Source organism: Aythya ferina (assembly GCF_964211825.1).
Source record: "Aythya ferina genome assembly, chromosome: 8".
Classification (NCBI taxonomy): domain Eukaryota; kingdom Metazoa; phylum Chordata; class Aves; order Anseriformes; family Anatidae; genus Aythya; species Aythya ferina.
This window is the reverse complement of record NC_140304.1, coordinates 2,419,499-2,442,235: the sequence shown is the minus strand read 5'-3', so window position 1 is coordinate 2,442,235 and position 22,737 is coordinate 2,419,499. Positions and strand designations below refer to the sequence as shown.

The 22,737-nt window shown below is 38.3% G+C and overlaps 1 protein-coding gene across 3 annotated transcripts in view; it reads right to left on the bottom strand.

Moving 5' to 3' along the window:
* MTF2 (metal response element binding transcription factor 2) overlaps positions 1 to 22,737 on the bottom strand; it is a 36,385-nt gene that overhangs the window by 1,195 nt on the left and 12,453 nt on the right. The window contains exons 1-14 of one of the 3 annotated variants that reach the window (XM_084528326.1): positions 22,474 to 22,614; positions 12,437 to 12,635; positions 12,215 to 12,296; positions 10,469 to 10,564; positions 9,993 to 10,093; positions 9,501 to 9,649; positions 7,858 to 7,953; positions 6,685 to 6,753; positions 5,716 to 5,839; positions 3,574 to 3,641; positions 3,030 to 3,200; positions 2,251 to 2,359; positions 2,027 to 2,085; positions 1,771 to 1,875 (exon numbers count right to left, since the gene is read on the bottom strand). In XM_084528326.1, the coding sequence (XP_084384452.1) occupies positions 1,771 to 1,875; positions 2,027 to 2,085; positions 2,251 to 2,359; positions 3,030 to 3,200; positions 3,574 to 3,641; positions 5,716 to 5,839; positions 6,685 to 6,753; positions 7,858 to 7,953; positions 9,501 to 9,649; positions 9,993 to 10,093; positions 10,469 to 10,564; positions 12,215 to 12,296; positions 12,437 to 12,635; positions 22,474 to 22,478 (1,433 nt within the window). In that variant the 5' untranslated portion in view covers positions 22,479 to 22,614. Of the gene's footprint in view, positions 1 to 1,770; positions 1,876 to 2,026; positions 2,086 to 2,250; positions 2,360 to 3,029; positions 3,201 to 3,573; positions 3,642 to 5,715; positions 5,840 to 6,684; positions 6,754 to 7,857; positions 7,954 to 9,500; positions 9,650 to 9,992; positions 10,094 to 10,468; positions 10,565 to 12,183; positions 12,297 to 12,436; positions 12,636 to 22,473; positions 22,615 to 22,737 lie in introns of those variants that run through there. The other 2 variants (XM_084528327.1, XM_084528328.1) reach the window with 2 other exon arrangements.

Below are 22,737 nucleotides of genomic sequence, written 5' to 3'. Positions count from 1 at the left end.
AACAAATTTCTTCACAGGAATCTGCCCCAAATGTGCTTAGATTTGTAAATTAAAAATACAGCTTTCTCACACAGGTATCACATTCAATTACAAAACAAAGCTGTACTGTAAGAGTTTGTGACTTGATGGCCATAAGTAGAAGAAGGAATGTATGCATACTTTTTTTCCCAAGCTGAATATATCTCAGCAAATTAAAACTTTGACATGTGAACAAAGAATTGAAAAATCTATTCTACATGACTATTTCTTATAGTACACATTTGACATTCCAAAGATTTGTTGTATTTGGCCAGGAAAATATGTATATTGAAAACTCACAGATTTGTATCTGGTAATGAAAACAGGAGCTTCTGGCATTATCCAAGAATAAACCATCATCCAAATATTAATTATCCAAGATATAAAACCTTATGTAAAAACCTACATCTAGAATTTCCATATTCTAAAACAAGTCCTAAATTAAACAGTATGCTTACTTTGATGTTCAAGTCTGTTACGTAACATCATGAGGAAAAAAGGGCATCTTTTTAACATAACAAAGAATGGAATAAACTGCAAAAATACAAGACAGTGACTTAAGTCCTTAGGTAATTGTTTCAGCGTTCTGTAAGGCAGAAGAGTTTTTGAAGACAGATTATTTGTAGCAATAATGCACACAAAGATCCCTGCGAAAGGACTCAATAGCATGAACCAGAAAGACAGGAGAAAATATGTAGACTGAGGATCCATCCACCAAATACACAGACTGAGGAATAATGTACCACAAGAGAGTAAAATTCAGTACCAATTTATTGTCATAAATGTGGGTCACAGCTATTTATGCAGACTGTGCCAAAAATACTTCATGCTCTATTAGACTGTAAAAAATAGCAGCATACTTACTGTTCTTTAACATGAATACAGAAACCTACCAAAACAAAAGCTGCTAAAATTAATCTGGGTTACATATCGGTTCTTTTCTGACCATTATTATAAAATTAAGCTCAGAAAGTGTTTGTGGAGTTGACTTCTTTTCTGTAAAAGTAATTTAAGTATGCATTTTACATTAACGAAGAACAGCAGTTAGTACAAAAAAAGACCTGTGTTGTGAAGAAAGTTTTCTTTTGTCTTATTTCTTTAGATTCCCCCAGCCAATTTATAGCTCTGCATCTCAGTAGCTCATTATACCAAATCCCAGTGAATTTCCACTTCCTTAGTGTTAGGTCCTTAGTCCTTCTCCAACCAGTTCCAGAGTATCCTTATCTCTATTTCACATCATTACACAACATTTTTCAATCTCCCACCTTATCTTCTAGCTTTGCTTTACCAAAACTTCAATTAAAGACAAGACAGAAAAGAAGAGCCACGCAGCACTGGAAGTGTCTAGAGTACAGATGATTAGAAAATTGCCTGCCTTACTACAAACATGTTGCTATTCTGGGTTTCTCTCATCCAAGTGGGCATCTTCTTGAAGCTTGTTAAAATGCAATCTCTTTGAAACTACCTGTCTCGGATTTAGTCAAAGTTAGCCAGAAGGTTCAAAACTCACTGAAAGTATAACACAACCTTGCTCTTCAAGAAACCAGACTTAGAACATTAAACATCATGCTTTGGCAAGATACCTCTTGTACTATTTCCACAACTTCTGTTTATTAAAGGTGAACTACTGCTGAACTGTTTGCTTTCTGTTCCCCTGAACATTCCTCTGAAGATTTCCTTCTGAAAGTCTTTTAAAAATGAATATATTAAATCTCTTAATCGTTATAGCAGATAGAGTAATTGTACAATTACCTATAATGTCTGGAAATGCTAGATGAGGTAGTTTCTTTCATACTGGCAGCACCTGTGGATTCTACATCTGAGGTATTGGATGAATGTGCAGCTCCATCAGATTTCCTGGTATGCAAGATAAGGGTTGCCATGTAATGAAAGTAATTAATGTTATATTAAAAACTCAGCTGACATTTCAGAAGCAAACAAACAAATGGCATGTTGTTAAAATAGCTTTACAGAGGTTTTTTTTGTTTTGTTTTGTTTTTAAATTTACCCAACAGAGCAGGGTAATTCCAAGGCTGGGTTCTCTATCACTGGAACTGGTTCGTTATCCTAAGGAGAAAAACAAAGTATTTCAGATCAAGTTTGAATTGCTCATCAGTTTTGTTTTAGGGTAAATGGGGAGGGATATCATGATTTAGATTAACTGGTTATATTTTTCGTCAAAAATTATAATCCAGTTACAGCAAAAGAAAAGAAATATATCCAAAACCTTACCAGAGGAGACGACTCTGGAGTTTTGTGAATCATTTTTCTTGTATAGGGACCAGGTGGACGACCTACTGATTTTTTTTTCCCCTTTCTTTCTATACCATTACTTAATTCCCTAGAAGAAAATTTATATTTTGTTCTGTATTATTGAAGATAGTTTTCAGTGAATAAATGTTTTCCTTTGACAATGAATAAACATTGTGCTAAATAAGCTTTTGGTGAACCAAAATTGTCATGTAAAAGCCACACATTTTGTCTCTAGAATAACACAATGGATACAAGATCCTTCTGGTGACATTACGGATTCCCTAATGTTGAAGAGGAATGGACACATGTTAAATGTCATTTACTCATATGATCACACTTGGTAAAAGAGATGTACTAATGTAAGATATAGCTTCACATCATACTTTCTGTTTAAAAATACAGTTAATATCATTGCATAAACACACCAGAAAGGCAAGAGATATGTCTCCCCAGTGGCAGCAAAGATGGGATACTTTGTATTGTTCTTACTGCTAAATACCAAGTTTTTTCAGAAGGATCATAATGGAAAACCAATAAGCTTGAAGACATTGTTCTCATAATCACCTTAAAGGAAAATATACAGCTAGATCAATTTAAAACTTAAAATATTTGCAAAGTGTACAAATAGCTGTCCACCTTTACAGTTATTTAAATAAATGTTCATTAAACAATGAAAAGGACTTTTTTATAGGTACCAAAATATACTGCAAATAATTCCAGTTTACCGTAACATTGCTAAAACCTTTGGATTATTTTACCTCACATCAGGAATTGGTTTAGATGATTTTCTGCCTTTAATTTTGAACTCATGAGAAGTTCCTTCCGGTTCTTTCTCAGCCTTTAAAGCAGCATTTGGTGGCACAGGAGGAACACGAATTCTCAAGCCAAACAAATGCTTCTTTTTCTTTATTTCCTTTCCAGACATAAACCTAGATGATTTTAAGTTAATTGTTAGAATTCTGACTCCAAGGAAAACAATATGCAAATACATATAGATGGTCAGGCAAAACAAATCGATGGTAAAATTATAATACTCATCCTAATGCTATTTTATTCACCCTCTTCCTCTAATGCAATCCTCAGTCTGAAATACAGAATGAGAATTCAGAAGAGGATGGAAATTAAAAATTTTCTCATAATCTGGGTTCCACTCAAATAGGACTGGGATGTTATAGAAACAGTATTCAAAATGTCAATATTATCCACAGCCACAGCAATTATCAGGTTGACTGAGCAAAGGAAACTGGAAATTACAAACAATAAAACTGCAAACGTTTAGAACAAAAAATACCAACAACTTACATGGTCTTGTAATCATTTAATGCCTCCAGTACATGCTCATATCTTTCAGATTTCGGTGTATCTGCCAGCTGTGAAGTATTAAGAAATCATTTAACCTGACGAATTCTTCAATAATAGAAAGATTCCAGTTACTTTGAGTCACTAAAACTATAGATTTGGATTTGAAGTACATTTATAAGTTATTACTTGTGGAAACTGCCTAACCCCAAAAGGGTATTAGGCCACTACCTCATACATTCTGCAGTTCACATCCATAGAATTTATATTAGAATTAGGCCCAGGCCAAATAATTTAACTTTTACTTTTAAGAATTACAAGAAAAACTTCTCTTAGAAGTATTTTAGTATACTCAAATAATATAATACTAGTCTGCCCTCCCAAGGCTGCTAACAAGAGTTCCTCAGTAGCATTAAGTATGTCCAAACGAAGTGAGATTGCAAGCAGAGTACAACTACATTGGCACAAAAACTTAATTATTTTATTGTTGATTATTTTAACCAAAATCCTGCTACTGGACCTAATTCCCATTTTTTGCCTGCACTGGTGACTATAAAGCAGACATAACATTTATGTAATAGAGTCTACAGTATTATTTTTTGTATTTAGACAGCTATTTTTTAAAGTAGCTGTGAAACTACCATATTTTCAGCTGTCATGCCAGAATGCTCCAGAATTTATATCCAATTGGATCTGCAGTTAATCTATCTTCGATTATAGAGCTGATGATGAACAGTTGATAAAGTTTCACTCTCAGTATGGATACTGCAGAGAAGACTGTACAACACCTGCAGCCCAAAAAAAGCCCTCACACACTTTCTGAAGAATAAAATGGTGACCAGACAGAAGAGCTAGCACGTTTAACCCATTGAGCACTTCTAAAAGCTAAATATAAACTCAAAAACCCACAACAATCTTTTAATATAATTTAGGGCAAGATTCACAGTCATTCTAGTTGACTACCAAAGTTAGGAGAGAAATTTGACTGATTTTTCACAAAGTAACAACTGCTTTTAGGCATCTTTACCATATGCAGTCAGTACAATCCACTGCTTTCCACAGGTCTTGCAACTCTGCAACACTTAGCTATAGAAAATAGCAATATTTTTATTGTATCATAGGTAGTAACATGATAAAAATACTGACTTCAGAGCTCTCACAATTCTACCAATTAATTCTAGCTTATCAATAATAAAAAGCTTTATCTCTTATTCAGCTCTAACCAGCTAGAGAAGTATGTCATTTTTGTAATTTTCTTAGCTTGTCATTCTTAGAAAACTCTTACCATTAGTACCATATATGTTATTCTTTCTGCAACTAGTTTTTGCTCAATAAAGAAACCAGATTAACAAAAAAACTTGCCTCAAATTTTTCAGGATATGATTTTTCCCAACTTCATGAAAGATATTTAGAAGTTTATCAGAATAAACAGTCTTGAAGATTTCTTTACAGCTTTTACACAATTACTCAAAATCTATTCCATCAAAAAATGTAGCCAGGTGACTGAAGTTTCAATGAAGGTATAGAAGCATTGGTTAAGGAATTAAAAGTACCACTTAGAGAGGTGAGTTTTCTAATTCTCAATCTCCCCTCCCCTAAGATAACTGTTTAGTGAGTCAAATGGATGGAAAAGATTGAAGTCTGGCAGATGAATTGACCACTCGTGCTTGGATGAGGGAGGAAAGACTAAATGTTTCTTTATAATAATTTGTCAGATTTTACACCTAAGAGACTCTGATGTCTTCATACTAAATATACTCTGCATTCAGTTCTATATTTTCTACATTTTCTGGTCTGCGCGCATGAAAATATCAAAGAACTACGAGACGGTTACAAAAGAAAAGCAAAACATGTATGCCACAGAATAAACAGTTGAGTATAAAAAATAAAGCTGCCATGCAAACAACAAACTAATAGTTCAGTGGGTCACTTTAGAAATTCCATTGCTCAGAAAAACATACACTACTCAAACATGCAATTTTTGCAAGGAAATTGAAGATGATCTTCTCATCATTTGAATTACCAGATTTTATGGTAATAATAGATTTAATAAGCTCCATAAAGCAGTTCATAGGTCCCTAAACTCCCACTGACCTTCAGGACTCAGGAGTGAGGGGGAAAAAATATAGTATTCCAACTACTTACCTCACCAGGATGCAATCTATCCCAGTTTTCATTAATGTATGCCATGAGTTCAAGCTCCGAGTCAAAGTATTTCTTCTTATGAATAACACTTAGGTTGTAAAGGCATAGATGTGCTATATCTACCCTAGAATTCAGAAATATTTGAATCAAAATCAACACAAAAAGTTTTACCCAATTGCTTTTCTTTGAAATAATTTAGGATAAAAGATGAGCACAATATAGTTAGACAAACACAAAGCGTAACTTAAAACACTCAGTCCAGGAAACAACATTATGAAATCTCCTACCCTTTTTCTTCCCAATGTGACTGCTTCAGCTTTGAATTGTACTTTCATTTCTGCCTCACCTCATTTTCATGATGCTCTTTTAACTCCAAAACTGGTTTAAACCACATTACATTTAAATAATTCTAAATTTATACAAGTATTATCACGAATTAACATTTAACAAGGTCATTTCCATCTTATATTTGATAGCATATATACCCATTAAACTGGGTATATATTAATTAATTTCTAATTATTTCTAATACAAGCTACAGTTAAAAGACTTCAAACTACAACTATATATTACATCTCATCAAGGAAACTACTATAAAATGTGTCAAGATGCTTACTATTGTACTCTGTACCTTTGGCTCATCTAACAACAAGACTCTAAACCTGCAAAAAGGACTTTTGTTCAGGTATCTCAAACTTCACATACAGAAACAAGTATTTATTTTCAAATTTACTGAAAAATTCCAGGAATAAATCCTAAGTGAATGCAATTGCAAATATGTGCGTGCATTTATGAATACACTTTGAAAAGAAAACTGTCCCAGTTCATACAAGAACAACTCAGGAAACAACTCAAGACAGCAAGTGAATTTCCTTTTTTTTTTTTAATGAGACAAAAAAAAACAAAAACCAAAAAAAACACACCATGTACACAACTCACCTTTCGGGTTTGTTTTAAACTTTCACTTACCATCTTAAGGGCAAACGCTTGAGGTATTCTGGTCCAGAACTGCAAACTGAGCAAATGAACGTATAAAACCTAAAAACATATACAAATGTACATATATGTGTGACTAGGTGGTAGGTGTCTGTATAGAAGCACACACACAAAAAATATTTTAACATATTACTTATTATGAGCTACCACCTCATCATTCCTGACAAGACTCTTCACTTGGTTTTTTGTTTTTTTTTTTTTTGTTTTTTTTTTTTAAAAAGACAGATTGGGGAAAAATGAAAAGCAAGCAGTCTAGCAACCCAGCCATACAGCATTTGATAGTCCTTTCATCCACCACCATCAGCTTCTAAGATGTACCCTGTCTTCTACCTGATACAGCTATCTCTACTTCGTAGATTTTATGCTCCATGTCTTCAAACTTAGCTTCCTCAACCTGTGACTATATTGGTAAAGATGTTCCTCACTGTCCCCATTCCATTCAATCAAATGAGAAGCCTGTGCACAAGTGTAAGCATGTGTTTAAAGGAGCACTTCCTAGGTCTTAATTTGGTTCCTTCACACAAACATTTCAGTACAACTGAGGGGTAGAAGAAAATATAATGAGATGCTCCTCAATTACTTTCTCAAATTCTCTCTTTTATCTGCTCCAACTACTCTAAATTCCTTTTAAAACAAAAGCACAGACAAGTGTCCTTTCTGTTTCCTTTGCTCTCCACTCATCACACATCAACAGAGGATGTAACGAGTTGTCATCTAATTATCCCTCCTGTTCCTCCAGTTCCCCTGTATGAGCTGGAAAAGAGCTGGTGTTACCCAGGCAAGCTGGATGGAGACAGGAGCACTGATGTGTTACAGACAATGGAACAAGGGAAACAGTCAGAAAAATGTTTTGTTTACCCCATTCCACTAATGGTATATTTTCACACTGTTTCTAGGTCTTTCCTACAGCCAACACGTATGTCTTCTCTGCCTCCTTTTTTTTCCTTTTTAAAAAGAGATGACAAAGAGCATTTTTTTGGCACCTGAACACATCTTCTATTTTCTATAATCTTCTAGGTTAAACTCACCACAATGCTTTTGGAAAATACTGATGTATTACAGATGCCTTAATAAAAGCTCACCTATGACATACTCCCTCCACATTTTAAATAAAGACAACCATAAAGTACAGTTCAAGTTTCTTACCTGTCACCAAAAAGCATGGGCTTTTGGAGGCACTGCACGCAAGCCTCATGGAACCACTGCTTACATTTGCAGCACTGCAACATCTTTAAATACCAGCTTCACCAACAGAAAGAAAAACAAGACATGTTAAATGTAACAAAGAACCATTTCAATTTAAATTAAATAGCAATGGATCTTCTGACCCAAACTTTCGCTATTTATAAGAGTCACCCGTGTTACTGAAATACAGATATGAACATTTTAGTAACACAATTTCACAATGAACCATTACTAGAAAAGTATGACTAGAAGAGAACTAAATAATAATTAAAAAAAATAGTAAAAGTATTATTTTTTAAAAATATATAATTGCATTTCCTCTGACCTTTTAAATCTTGATTATAAGAATTAAAGAAATCCATTTAACATTTAAATGCCTTCTCACATACTAGATTAGCTTCCTTGTCATTTTCTAAAGCAACAACAGTCGCATACATCACAAACATTTGTTCTGAGGGTTCAACTATTTGAATCCTCAAACTGAGCCTCAGTTTAGGCTTTTTTTTTTTTTTTTGACCTTTTTCTACCTTCTCCCTTGAGAAAAAGAACCATGCAAATTTGAAAGTTACTTTTTTGTAAGTCTGCAAAATTCTCAAAGTTCTGCTATGTGAGTATAAACTCAAGATCAATCATAGAATGGCTTGGGTTGGAAGGGATGTTAAAGATCCCCTAGTTCCAACACCAAAAGCTTTACTTCTTTGTGGGACTCTTACTTGCCTTGACTTCAAATCTTCAGTGCTACTTTACTCATTCACTAACCCATGCAGACACCACAGTATTCATTTCTATCTACTTAGATCTCCTCATTCCTTGGAAATGGAAGAACCAAGGAAGGACTCTATAATGCCGTTAAGAGAAAAAAGAGCCAGCCGCTTATGGTAATAGCTGCAATACAGGACATCATGTTGAAGTAGAATCAGACAGGATCCTACCTCATAGTATCCTACATTGTGTTAATTCTGACCCTGATGTAAGGGAACAACTCAACATAACTTTATTCATATGAACACAGACAGCGTAGCACCTGTGCAAATCTAGACAATAAGAGCAACAAAATACTCCTTTTTTCAGTGTGTCACTGTTTATACATATGCAAACTTAGGTTATGTTTTATAAGCTTGTCTTTCAAAAAATATCCAGAGAACTTCACAATAAATACAGCTGTTTATTCTAACTGTATTTAATAAAACTGACGTCCAGATACATTTACATTTCTGACTAATGACAGGTGTGTTAACATCAAAAAACGCTGTCTACAACTGCAAGATCAGGAGTGATCTGCAGTTGATGCATCTGACCTCCATCATACAGCAATAGCAACGCAACAAAATCGTATTACTGTTTGTTGTAGAAGGGGCTTGTTTTATATGATGTCACATGACAAAATTAAAACAAATTGAATGGGAAGATGAAAGACATTAATAATGTATTTCCCAGAAGATATTTTTAAAATAACAGTATGAGTGATTAAAAATTCCACTCCACATCAACTTTAATAGCTATATATAACAGAAACAGCCAATGTAACATGTCTACAGGATCAGGGTCAACGTTTGCAGCTTTATTATGAAGAAAAGTTCTTGCATAGTTATCTGTTTACTTACTCTCCAGGTCCTCCACAATAGCAGTAGCACTGCTGGACATTAGTTTTATGGCCTGCGTCCCACTCAAGGTCTGTTGCATTATATGGTAATGTTTGTTTCATGACTTGCAGTGCTTTGGCATTTGGTCCTTTCTTAAGCGCACCACCTCGCTGAGCCAAAATAAATACACTAGTTTACAAAAGTAATCATACATTCCAGAAACTTTCAAATCCTTTAATTTGAAAGTTACAAAAGTTTGTCTATAATCAAATACAGTGCTTTCACCCATCCTTATGCTTTAATATACCAGCATATTTTCAAAAAATGAAATGAAAAAGGAATGTCACCTATTTCTAAAATAAAGATTAATGCCCAAAATACAAAACTTTTTCATCCAGATGAAAGTTAAAAAGAGAAGTTGCTGAAAAAATGCTGTATTATTTGCTGGTTTCAAATTCAAACAAGTTATGCGAGCAATCCGGGAATATTAAGAAGTTTTTTCTAGGAACGTACCTTTGTTGTTGTTGCAAAAACACACTGTCGACAGAGCCATTTATCATTTGAATCAATCACACTGGAATCAATATTTGGTGTGTGACACAGCTGATGATAACCTATATTAAGTGCGATTAACCAAGGTAAAAAAAGGCAAAAGAAAAATAACTATATATAATTTTAATCCAACTATAATGCATTATCCTTTGCCAAGTGCCAAAACTCTGACCAAAAAACAGTAACATTCAAAATGGTCCTTTAAATTTTCTCTAAAATTTAAATTTTCTTTAAATTTAAATTTTAAGTAAAAAAGTAGCTTTACTTACAGAAGAGGTGTTAGTTACTTTAGCATGTATTATAATTATTCACGGAATTTTTAATAGCCTCTAAGAGCTGTAAGATCAGTTGAGCAATCATTGATAGCCATGTAAATATACTCCTTCATGAAACAAATGTCTTTTAAAATGCAGGAAATAGGAAAAAAATCTAGTTACCTTGCCCACATTTATCACATATAACCATTTCATTCGGTGCTTCTGAATACTCTTCCTGACATATTGTACAGACCATTTCCCCACTTTCAGTGGCTCCTAGAAAAAGACAAAGGTATGATTTTTCTCCCCCAGACTACATCTGCACTTGGAACCATCACCACGTACATCTTTTTTTGGTAATGAGTTACAGATCCATGAATTGTAGAAACAGATTGCTACTGAGACAAACTCCCTAGCAAAAAATAAATTCACACATTTTGAACAGACCTTAAGTATCTGCATCACTTATCATAGGCTGCAGATAGATTAGGCTATATATTGCCTATTGACTATGTATTATCATAGAATCATAGAATCATAGAATATCCTGAGTTGGAAGGGACCCTTAAGGATCATCAAGTCCAACTCTTGACACCGCACAGGTCTACCCAAAAGTTCAGACCATGTGCCTAAGTTCACTGTCCAATCTCTTCTTAAATTCAGACAGAATTCAGAACCATATTCTATGGTTCCTCAATATAAACAACAAAAATTAAGTATTTGAATAAAGAATATAAAAGTAGACTGAAAAATTTGCATCGACAAATCCTATCTGGACAATTGACAGATGTGTTTTGTGTTCAAAGCAGTTTGCATCTTCCTATAAATACTATACACACAGTTCAGTGCATGTCTTTTTAATAGATCTGCCCAAAGTGCTTTAAATTTTAAATTTACAACACACTTAGGAAACATGTTATTTCTTATAAATATCTGCAAGCAAACAAAAGCACACAAGAACGGTAGAGGTTAAGAGAAGTGTTTTCTTTTAGACTGGAAAAAAAAGTTCATCTTGCTTAAATTACACCACATATCAGGGCAAAAATCTGGAATAAAATACAAGCTATTTAATCTACATGTTATCATACTCATGAACTAACGTTTGACTGTTACTATAAATGACTCAAAGATCGTAACTTAGTGCCATATAAAAAAATCAAAATCTTCTCAGAAATAAAACATTTGCTATTATGAATGCAAAGCTTTTCCTCTCAGCAAAGTGTTTAAATATCAACAATCAGCAGGAGCAAGATCAGCTGTCCATTACTATTTCATCATCATGTAAAAATAACTGATTTTCAGATGATCAGATGAAACTTGCTGAAATTCTCATCCACGCTTTACTAGCATTAGATTATTAAAGCACCTGCTAGTCGCAAAATATCTGAAAAACCAAAGTTAATATAAAACAGACATCTCACTTGATAATTGAACATTGCTTTACAGTACTTGAATACCCCCATACTTTCTTATGTGAAAGAGTATGGTGTTATTTTTAAGCATGAAAAATCCATTCAAATGCAGGATCTTCCAGTCTTTGGTTTCTTTCTGCATTACACTGTTTCATCTGAAAACAACAGGAAGTCAAACTCTGTATAAATGAGGTCCTGGAGTTTTCTGTTAAGACAGAATTATACTCTATTTCCATCCAAATAAACACAAATGTGATTATTTTTAGAAGTGTTCTACCCTTCCTGCACATAGTTATGGGAAAACAAACAAACAAAAAAAGTAACTTCAATGAAAAGAGTTTTTGAAAAGAGGTGAGGCTTTTTGTTTGGTTTTTAATTTGCTTAATTCACGATCCTGGGTCACATTAAAACTATGTTGCTCTTTAGGAAACAAGCATACAATACAATCATTTTAACAGATATAATATAATCTAAACAAAATACCAAACAATGACTACTTCACTGAAGTCCTTGCCTGTTTGTATGTCCTTCCAGAGAACCCAGGATTTGGAACTGTCTTCAAATATAATGAAGCAGTTCTGTTTCAGTTTATTTATCTGAAAAACATGAATACAGTGGAAACCATGAGTAAAAGGACCAAGTAGAAGAATATATTTAATCTTAAGTAAGTGAAACAATAATGCTTATTTAACCAACATATACTGTAAGACTCTATTGAAGTTAAACAACTGTTTACCTTTTTGATAGTTCCAAGATAAAACAAGCCATCTGACCATCTAGCTAGGACATCCTGACCTTCTTCAAATTTACACAGTGGCTTTTTAGCTTTCTGCCCATCACGTAACGACAGCTTGGTCAAGGATGCTGAGGTCTTATGGCTTCGATGTAAAGGAGACCGCTTATGGACCAGTGAATTACCCACCGCTGTAGAGTCTCTGAAAGAAGAAAAGCAAGAGAAAATGTAAACAAAACTATAGTAAAGTAAGAAAGCTGTTATTTTAGATATTGATGATATACCAATACAATTCACTTAGCTACCTCCAGAACTTCAGTTACCTAAGAAGCTGGTCATATTTTCAGACCCTGCAACTACAAGACTCCACAAATTTGAAAGGGTTAAGTTTTATATAAAAGAAGAATCTTCTATGACAGTAATATAGATAGGGACGGAGACACTCAACTTTTCTGCTGAATCTCTTCATAAGGGTACCAGAAGCATCAGAGAACGCATCAAAACAATCAGAGGATTGCTTCTGCAAATACTTATCACTGTAGACACTGTCAGAGTTCTAGAATTCCAAGGAAATTCCAAGGGTCCTAAGACAATTCTACTACCCCAGTACTGAGAGTATCAGTCTGCAGTTAATGTGGTGTACAGCAGTTAGCTACTCAGGGTAGTAAGATATGACGTATGGGGGAACAGGAGGTTGAGCATTATGCTAACTCAAGGTCCAAGTTAACTCAGATACACTCCATACTGTAACATGTTTTGCCACTAAACATAGCTGTAGAGGTTTCCAGCACAGGAATGGCTTCTACATGTTATATTTCTAATGTAAAACAGTTTACTTTTACATTAGAATAAGAAAGGAAAAGTGTGAGGTCTTTTTGCCTTTTTTCGCACATAAAATCCAACTTACACAATTATTAGAATTGCCATTTCTTTTTCCCCCTTCATGATTCCACAATATAAGTTCTGCTGCTTCTCAAATGAAAGCTATTTAATATTAGCACTGCTTTTCCGAAGTCCTGCTGCACCAAAAGCGGAGCAGCCAGCAGGTCAAGGGAGGTGACTGTTTCCTTCTGCTCTGCTCTTGCAAGGCCCCACTTGGAGTGCTGTGTGCAGGTCTGGGATCCCCAGCCCAGCACAAGGAGGATACGGAGCTGTTAGAGCAGGTCCAGAGAAAGCCACAAAGATGATCAGAGAGCTGGAGCACCTCTCCTATTGGGACAGGCTGAGAAAGCCGGGGATGTTCAGCCTGGAGAAGGCTTGACCTTATTGCAGCTTTTCAATACTTTCAGGGGGCTTATTAATAAAAAAGATGAAGAACAACTCTTTGCTCAGGCAGATAATGACAGGTCAAAGGGGAACGACATTAAACTAAAAGAGGGGAGATTCAGATTAGTGGTTGAGGGAAATTTTTACTATGAGGGTGGTGAGGCACTAGAAGAGGCTGCACCGAGAAGCTGCAGATGCTCCATCCCTGGAGGTGTTCAAGGCCAGGCTGGATGGGGCCCTGGGCAACCTGATCTAGTAGAGGTGATCCTGCCCACAGCAAGGGGTTGCAATTATAAGGAACCTTAAAGACCATCTAACCCAAGTCATTCTAGGATATGATTCTATGATACTACAGCCTCTGACAAAGACACCGGGATGCAGGCAGCATTCAAAATGTAAGTTTATAACAAGAGAACTGCTGTACCTGAGCCTGTTAGCCTGGGTCATTTTGCTTCTTAATCAGAACATTTGCAGTCTTTTCCCCCATCATTGCAGTGCCATCAGACATTGCATAAAAATTTTCAAATTATTAGAAACTCCACATTCTCATTCTAACTGCAGTCAGTCCAGAGCTTACTGTTTCTCTTCCCACTGTGTGTTTTCTTTGCATTGGATTTCACTTGCCATTTCATTACCCAGCTACTCAGTAGCTTGAAGTTCTTCTGTTTGGCCAGCCACCTTCTGCATTATTCCAAATAAACTTGTATCCTCAAAGTACTTCATTATTTGAACTCACCATCTTCTGTACATCACTGCAAGATTTTATCCCTTCTCTTGTGCATTAGCTTTAATTTTTGGAAAAGCCTTTGAAATATGCCATCAGCCCTTAACACTTGTTGCTGGCCACCTTCTGTTCTCTCCTTTGTATCTGTACAAGCATTTACATACCCAAATACCAAACAGGGTTTGAAACCAGCCAGTAACCTGAGGATGAGAATTAAAATTTCAATTCCCCCAACTCCTCTGATTACATAAATGCCCAAGCTGGCATAAAGCAAGCAATGTTCGAAGGCTAGGCAAGGTTAGTTCAAACCAACCTAGAAATAGCTGTGAAACTATAAACTGTTTTTTTTTTTTTTTTGAAAGGATTCATCATTAGGAAGTATCAAAGTATTCTGATACTACAAGTTATATCATCTCATCTATAAGCTTGATTTAGCTTATTAAACAGGTCAATAAAATGCAGTGGGTATTCTAAATCACCCAAAGCAAATTGACTAGTCTGGTGTACCCTGACACAGTTTAACGCGTATATTGACAGAACAACTCTTCTAGACATTCAAAGGTTTTCTTTCCAGCTTTTTATTCAGTTTGATTTATAGGACTAGAGAAAGTGGCTGAAAAGTAGTAACAGTGTCTCTTCTATAACAGCACATGACAAGGGTCTGAAAGATCTTGGACACAGTAAGCAAAAAGACAGTCGAGTCATTTATTATATAATCTAGTACGCATTTCCAATTAAAAAAAGCAAATCAACAAGCAAAGTATTTTGAGTTTTACAAAAGAAATGATCACGTGCTTGTGAAGACTTCCTTAGTACAGAAAAATTTGTCCCAATAATTCCAAAGTATAACTTAACTAACTTAAGTGCCTACTGCATCATTTCCTAGTACAGAGCACTTCTACAAGGAGCCTATACATGGCCTCATACAACAGCCTAAGCTCACAGTAGATGCTTCGAACACCAAAGAATCCTGACTCCATGAAGGTCTGAGCCAATAGAGCAGACACCTCTCCCCTGTCCACGCTGCCCGCTCCTATGGGAGACGATGCTGCTGAAGTGATGACCGAACAGCTCCATAAGTAGCTCCTGCCGAGGCAGTTTCGGGTGTAACTTGATGTGTAGACAGAAAACAGGGTTAGTTGGAAAACAAGCAGACAGCTGCCATCAAGCTTCGCAGTTGCTTTCCGCATGAATCAGAAATTCCTTCTCAGTGAAACTTGTCCTCAGCGTTTTACTGGAGATCAAGTGGAAACAGCCACTGTTTTAACTGGTTGATTTTAATTACCAAACCCTTACCAGAAAGTTACACTAACCATTACAATCAATTTATAGGACATTAAATGAAAATGCAAGTTGCATTAATTCCTTGCCATTTTGAAACTGATCTAAGTGTTCCACACTTCTAAGGAACTTCCTTTCAGGTCTTCCCTAATGCTACCTCCATAGCATCTTCCCACCAATTTATAGGATTACCAACAAAATTAGTAACATTTAAGTAACAATTTACTCACCATCTTGATTTCCCTTCTAGCACTTCTCACTGCAGAATATTCGATGTCTTACTTCTCTCTCTCCCCAAAAAAATACATCTAATATAAAAACTTTACCTAATTTAACTTGCACAACTGATCTATGTTGCATGTAATACAGAATGTCCAACTTAAGCATTATATCTTTTTATCTTTTATTCAATACTGTTTATATGCTGTGGTTCTACTCTTATTCAAGCACTTGAAGTCCAAAGAAAGTACTTACATACCCATGTAATTCTTCAGTAGTAGGGGAATTCAGTCTGCATGTTGAAATATGCTTCAAAATAGGAAATGCCCTTTGACCATTCCTTCATAAGGTAATCTCATCAAGTACTGAGAACACTCATTTTTTTTCACCTCAGGGTCTTGACCATAACCCTAGATATTCTCAAGGGCAGAAGCCCTTCTACTCATCTACATAATGAATTAAGTTACAGTAACACGCTACAGTAGGAGGAGGTCATTGTCATTCTTTGTCAACTGGAATGGCAAATTTCCTCAGAAAGTAAGCTACCTAAATCTGGGTCAGTATGTGGACTGAACCATGACAACCTATTCATAGCATTGTATCTACTAAAATCGAAATTAGAACTTGCCAGGTATCTTCACTGGAGGTTAGAAAGTCTAAATGTTCACACGGTGCCTCTGACTCCCATTTCTCCCCAAAAGCCCTATAAGAAGACTTAGGGAAGCCAGGCAGAAAAGATGGGAAGAGGATGGCAGCATTCACCCTCTCGGTTCCGAATGTCCTGTTTCCAAGTACCAGTGTAGGTCACTCATACTGCTGTACTTCTTCAGTTTCAACAGCTGCTCTGAAGCACTGCTGTTAGGAAGAACTCTGCCATCATTTCTCCTGGCAGCTCAGTTTGCTTGTTAGTTTCACAGAATAGTTTGTCAGCAAAACAGAGCAAAGGCAAACGAGCAGCTTGGGACAGGAACTCCCTCAGCTGGCACTGCCAGAGCATACCACTAAGCACAGAGCATCTCGCTGACAGCCCAGGCAATTTCAAGAAGCTTGTTTCAGAAGGACTGCGTGATTCACAAATACTTCACCAGTTACAGGTGATCATTACCCAATGAGCCCATGTTTTGAAAAACAATTCAAAAACATTGTTAGCAATTAAGCATCCAAAACATTAACAGGAACTTTAAATTCACTGAGAACTTATAGGAGGAGGACCTGGAAATAATTTGTTTATTCCCAGTATATACAACCCACACTGCAGGGAAGCCAAGCTTGGATAGTCCAGCAGGTTTAGAAGGACCTCAGTCTAGAAACGGCACACATTCTTAATATTTACTTGTATACACACACTGCATCCTATTGAGACAACTCATAGGTCCCAAAGCTGCCTCAGAACTGGAAGAGGTGACATCACACAAGTTCATTCACTAGACCTTCCTCTCTTATAATAACTAGAGATAATTTTATGTTCTGATCAGAAGTAACTTCACCCTTTCAGTTTCAATCGTTGTATCTAGAATTAGATGAAATGTATGCTTCCATTAACCTTTAAAAAACCAAAACACACCCTCAGCTATGAATAAGGGTTGTAAAATGCCAGCAGTCTGTTCTGCTCTTTAACACAGGACAGTCAGCATCTCACGGGGACCAAGGCGGGGGGGGAGCTAACAAAGACTGGGAACACACCAAGCAGGACAGTTCCGTGTGACTGATCCAACACAGCAGCTTGCTCCCCTCCCACCAGCTCTGGGATAACAGGCTGACTTCTCCATAAGCTTCCTATCCATTTTCTCCCCCCTTATTGTGGATTACTTTTCTGATACATTAAACGAGTTCAAGCACCTCGCAAAGGTGACCAGACAGGTGAACAGCAGGTAAGCAGCAAGAGCTCACAGCCAGAGGGTGGCAGAAAAAGGGAATTAATCTCTTCTGGAAGTCACAGTCTTAGCTCATTTACCCAACACTGCGCAATCAAGTCCAAATCCATTCTTCCAATGCAGCTGCTAGCTTGCAACTGTATTTTTCTTCTCCCTTCCTTGCACCATCTCTCCTACTTATCAGATCTAACACTGAACAATATTAGAATAATAGAATGGCTCCATCTGGAAGGGACCTTGAAGATGATCTAGTTCCAACCCAAAATACTGGCTCACTGTGGCAGCAATACCCCTTTCCCCAAACAAAAAGATTCTGCTGGGCCATGAGCGAAGGCAGACATAGTAGGATACTTCCCACGCTTGCCCCAAATCCAAACTTAAAATCAGTTTGATCCAAAAAACCTAGGAAGTTCACTTTGCTTGTGATAGTGGCAAATTTGTTGCAGTAGGCACTGTTCCACACTGCTCTACACACTATGGTATTAGGAAGTTGCTATACTTATAAGCAGAAGCTCCAACACATATCTAAGCACAGTCTGTCCTTTTGTACTGATTCATGGAGCTACTTCCAATGTGCTGTCACAGAACATCTACAAGGTGTGCTTTTAGCACCTTACTTCCACACTACTTTATGTTGTAGTATGATGAAAAGCCTAAGCCACATCACTAAAGTGCAGGAAAAAAGGATAATCAAAATCAAACCTAGGCATACCTCAACCTAGAAAAATAAATAGCAATGGTTGTGGGAAAAGAAATACATTCTCAAAGTTGTTCCACTAAACCAAGTGAGGCTAAGCAACCTGTGGTTCCTGTGTTGATGTTTTGGTCTGTCCTGAAGATGGGTTTAACATTTGCTATCTCTAGTCATCGCTGACTATCCTTGTTCTCCACTACCTCAGATGACAAAAAGCAGCCCGACAAGAACATCAGTTACTTGCGTGCTCCTGAAGGCAGCCCACCTGGTCCCACGGTTCCATACGAGTCAAGTTCACATTCTTATTTAAACATGCGCAGCAAGCCCATTGGAAGCCCACTCCAGCAAGCCATGCTAAACAAATCCTTTGAGGGAGGGGAGGTTAAAGTATCATTTAAAGCATGAAGACTTCAGCATGAAGGTTTCAGGGCAACCACTTGCTAGATGAGCTGCTCCATAGTAGCAAGATGAGAATTTTTAACTTGTTTACTTCCCAGCACTACTTGGGCATAACATAATAGTATTCATCATCATCAGAAGTGATTTCCATGCAATACATCACTTACATTGCTATCCCAATAGGGTGGCTGTGTTTTTTTAATCATTTAAAAAAAAAAGACTTGCCATCATTTTGGCTGTGATTTTCGCTCCAAATTACTCTGTATGGTTACACACTTAAAATAATTTTGTACTAATGACAGAGCATCTTTGCACTAGTATTTTCTCTTAAGTATTTCTGTCCTTTCAAAAATATATCCATCACATTACATGACAGAAGTACTAAATTTCACCTTTCTCCAAAAAAGTGGTACTAAAAACTAAGAGGCAGAAGCCAATTCAGCTGATTAGCAGTTAAGTCCATGAACTGAGCACTAGGAAGAAGCTTGGCCAGAAGACTGAAGGGAAATGACTGTTCCCTTCTACTCAGAACTCTGAGCATGAAGGATATCACATTTGGGGTTTCCAAGTGCAAAGTAAGATACAAAACTAGCATGTGGTCGCCATAGGGCTACCAAGATGGTCAAAGACTGGAGCACTTGGCCTGTGAGAAAAGGCTGAAGGAGCTGGACTTATTTGGCCTGCAGAAGAAATGGCTTCAGAGAGACGTAACAGCAGTCTATGGGAGGATTAGCAAGATGGAATTAGTCTCTTCACAGTAGCACAAGGCGGAAAGACAGGCCTTCATGTAGTGGAAGTGTAAGAAACTTCCACTGTAAGTGGAAGAAAGATGTTCTGATGAACATAGGGGAGAAATTTTCCCCCGTAAAGACAGTTTAACAGTGAAACAGAGGCCTAGGGAGGTCGTGCAGCCTCCATCACTGAAGGCTTTCAAGGGCTGACTGAGTAGGTCCTTGAACAACCTGTTCTGGTGGCTGAAGATGCACTGAGCAGAACTGGGGACTTCCCCAAATCATCTTCTGATCTTATGAAGTATGACTCTCCTTAACAGGACCAATTCGTAACAGGAAAAGGAAGAATGCATTTATCCCAGCAGCCACATAGCTCTGTAACAACACAAACATTTCTGATTTTGGTTTTATTTGATCAAGTCATCCTTCAAGAAATAACTGGAGGTATTTTAATTGTGTTTGACATGTAAAGTTGAAGTATTAGTCCTTAAGTCTTCATTAAGGAAGAACAGATTTCCCTGCATACAGTAGTACCTAGGGAGGTTGGATGGGGTAGCCGTGTACCACCCCATTTGTTTGGGACTGATCATGTGTTTATACACAAGAAGAGGCAGAAGGTAGCATTAAGGAGAGAAGAGTATCAGGTTCTCAAATCAGATCTTCCCTTAAACATATACTTAACACGCCCTTGAACATAACAACTGCCTTTTGGGTTTCCACAGTATCCAAATACAGCATGCCCAGCAACACACCTAAGGGAGTATAGAATGGGCAGGCACCCAGGCTGTAGAGATTACAGACAACATGCTGACTTGCACTGGAGGAAAAAAAAAAAAAAATCACAGGTGATCAAAACTCATTAAGATAGATTTATTTTGAATTTATTACCATGCAGCACTCATAAGAGCCAGTTCTTATAAGAAACCTTTCAGATATAAGTCTAACTAAAACATAAAAAATAAAGTATTATCTCCAGGTATTTTAGTTAGTGAACAAAATATGTCCAGACTCAACAGGAACACTCATCACTAGTTAACATCTCTCATAGAAAATCAAGCCTTTCAGACTTCACTCAACAATAGAGATTCTACCTTCTAGGAAAAAGCCATCAGCCTAAAAGGTAGGTTGTTTAAGGTGCAAATTAAACTAGTTTCAGTACTTCCACTAACAGGTATCACCTTGCCCAAAGACCCTCCAGCAATACCTGTGGTTTTATAATAATTCTCCTATTGTGCTTTACTCAAAGACACACATCCCCTCCATTTCCTGCAAGGAAGGTCTGTAAAGAAGGTGAAACCAACTGCAGCAAGCTCAGAGGCAGTCACACAAGAAGTGCTGTCAAATCACAAGCCAAGTAGAATTCATTCTGGCTTTCACTTACTTGGTTCTTCCATCCAAACTTCTTCCTCTACTCCCCATGTTAGTTGCGCAAAACGTGGTTTAAAGCAACTGTAAGTGTCTCAGGTACTATCTTTATTCACACCTATCTCCAGGAAATACAGATGCCCACTGCTTAATAGCAAAATGAACTGCAGCTACTTGTTACAGTAAGTCTTCTCATACTTCACCTGATCCCCTAATGCAGTGACGAACTAGGGTTTCTGAGTTCAGTCTTGATACTAACTAGCCACGTGTATCACCTTCAGCCAGTTGGAATATATACACACACCTCAACTGCTAACCAACTACACCAAGCCAACATTTACCAACTACACCAAGCCAATTCGTCCTGGAGTAGATATGTGGTTTCTCGGAGTTGTCTTTCATATAACTGACAAAATGTGGGTTAACTGCAGAACGCATGACTGCTAAACTCTCACTGTAATGCGCGTTTCACTAGCTTGTAGCTCCTTGCAAAGAGCCATGCTTCTCTCTCACTACTTCATTATTATCTTTCTTACATTTTATTTTCAATCTTTGTACCCCCTTGTACTCTTTTCCCTTAAAAAGAAACTAGATGTATTAGCCTATTTCCTAATACTATTGTAACTATGCTTTTTCTTTTCTTCCAAGAGATTTGTAATTTGAGCTCTCAGAAGAGGGACAAACATTAGGTTGTTAGCTTTTAGCAACCTGATCACAGACAACAAAAATTAGGGAACCTGTTTTCTTACTACTCCATGCTTTTGCAAGCTTAATTACAAGACACTTATCACACTCCCTTACACTGTAAAGCACAAAAAAAACAAAACAAAAAAAAAAAAAACACACAACATGCAATCGTCCATCGCTGTGTGCGGCCTTCCCGAGCCAGGAGCTGGGCCCAAGCGCCAGAGCCGCAGGGGCCGAGCAGGGCGTTTTGCTGCCTGCCCGCGGGCCCCTCCTGCAGCCCGCGGCCTCCTCCTGCTCGCAGCGCCCCGGGGCCGCCCGGAGCGCCCAGCACCGAGCCGCATTGTTCCGCCCGGCTGCCAGGAGCACCGGCCCTGCCTCCCCGCGGCGGACACGCGTTGCCCGGCGGCTCCCGAGGCAGCGCCCCGCAGAGCACGCCGCCGGCCGCGCTGCTGACACAGCCGGGGCTGAGGCACCGAGCGAGCGGCCAGCACCGCCGCCGCCTCTTTTGTGTCGCTGCCTCCGCACGTGAGCGCACGGAGCCATTTCGGGCAATGCCCACGGACCGAGGGCGAGGGAAAAAAAAATACAGAGACGGGGCGCAGCCGGTGCGAGGCCCCCGCCCGCCGCCCCCCTCCCTTTGTTGCGGCCCCGCGGACCCCCCCGGGCCCCCCCAGCCCTCGGGGCGGGGATGGGGGCGCTGCGGGGCCCGGGCTGCCGCCCCCTTCCCTTCCCTTCCCTTCCCGTCCCTTCCTCCGCTTCCTTCCCTCCCCCGCCGCCCCTCCTTCCTCCTCCCCCCTCACCTCATTCGGTCCCCCCAGTGGTGCCAACCGCCTCATGCAGGGAAATCGCCGAGCGCGGCAGCGGCCTCCCCCCGGCGGCCCGGGCCCCTCGGTGCGCGGCGGGACCCCCCGAGCGGCGGCGCCGCGGGCAGGGCAGGGCAGGGCTCGGCTCAGAGCCGCCTCAGGGCCAGCCCGGCCGCGGCGCAGCCCCTCGCCATTTTTGTTTCCCGCGGAGGAGCCGCTGGTGCATTGTGGGAGCACAAAGGGCCGCCGCCCCGCCCCGCC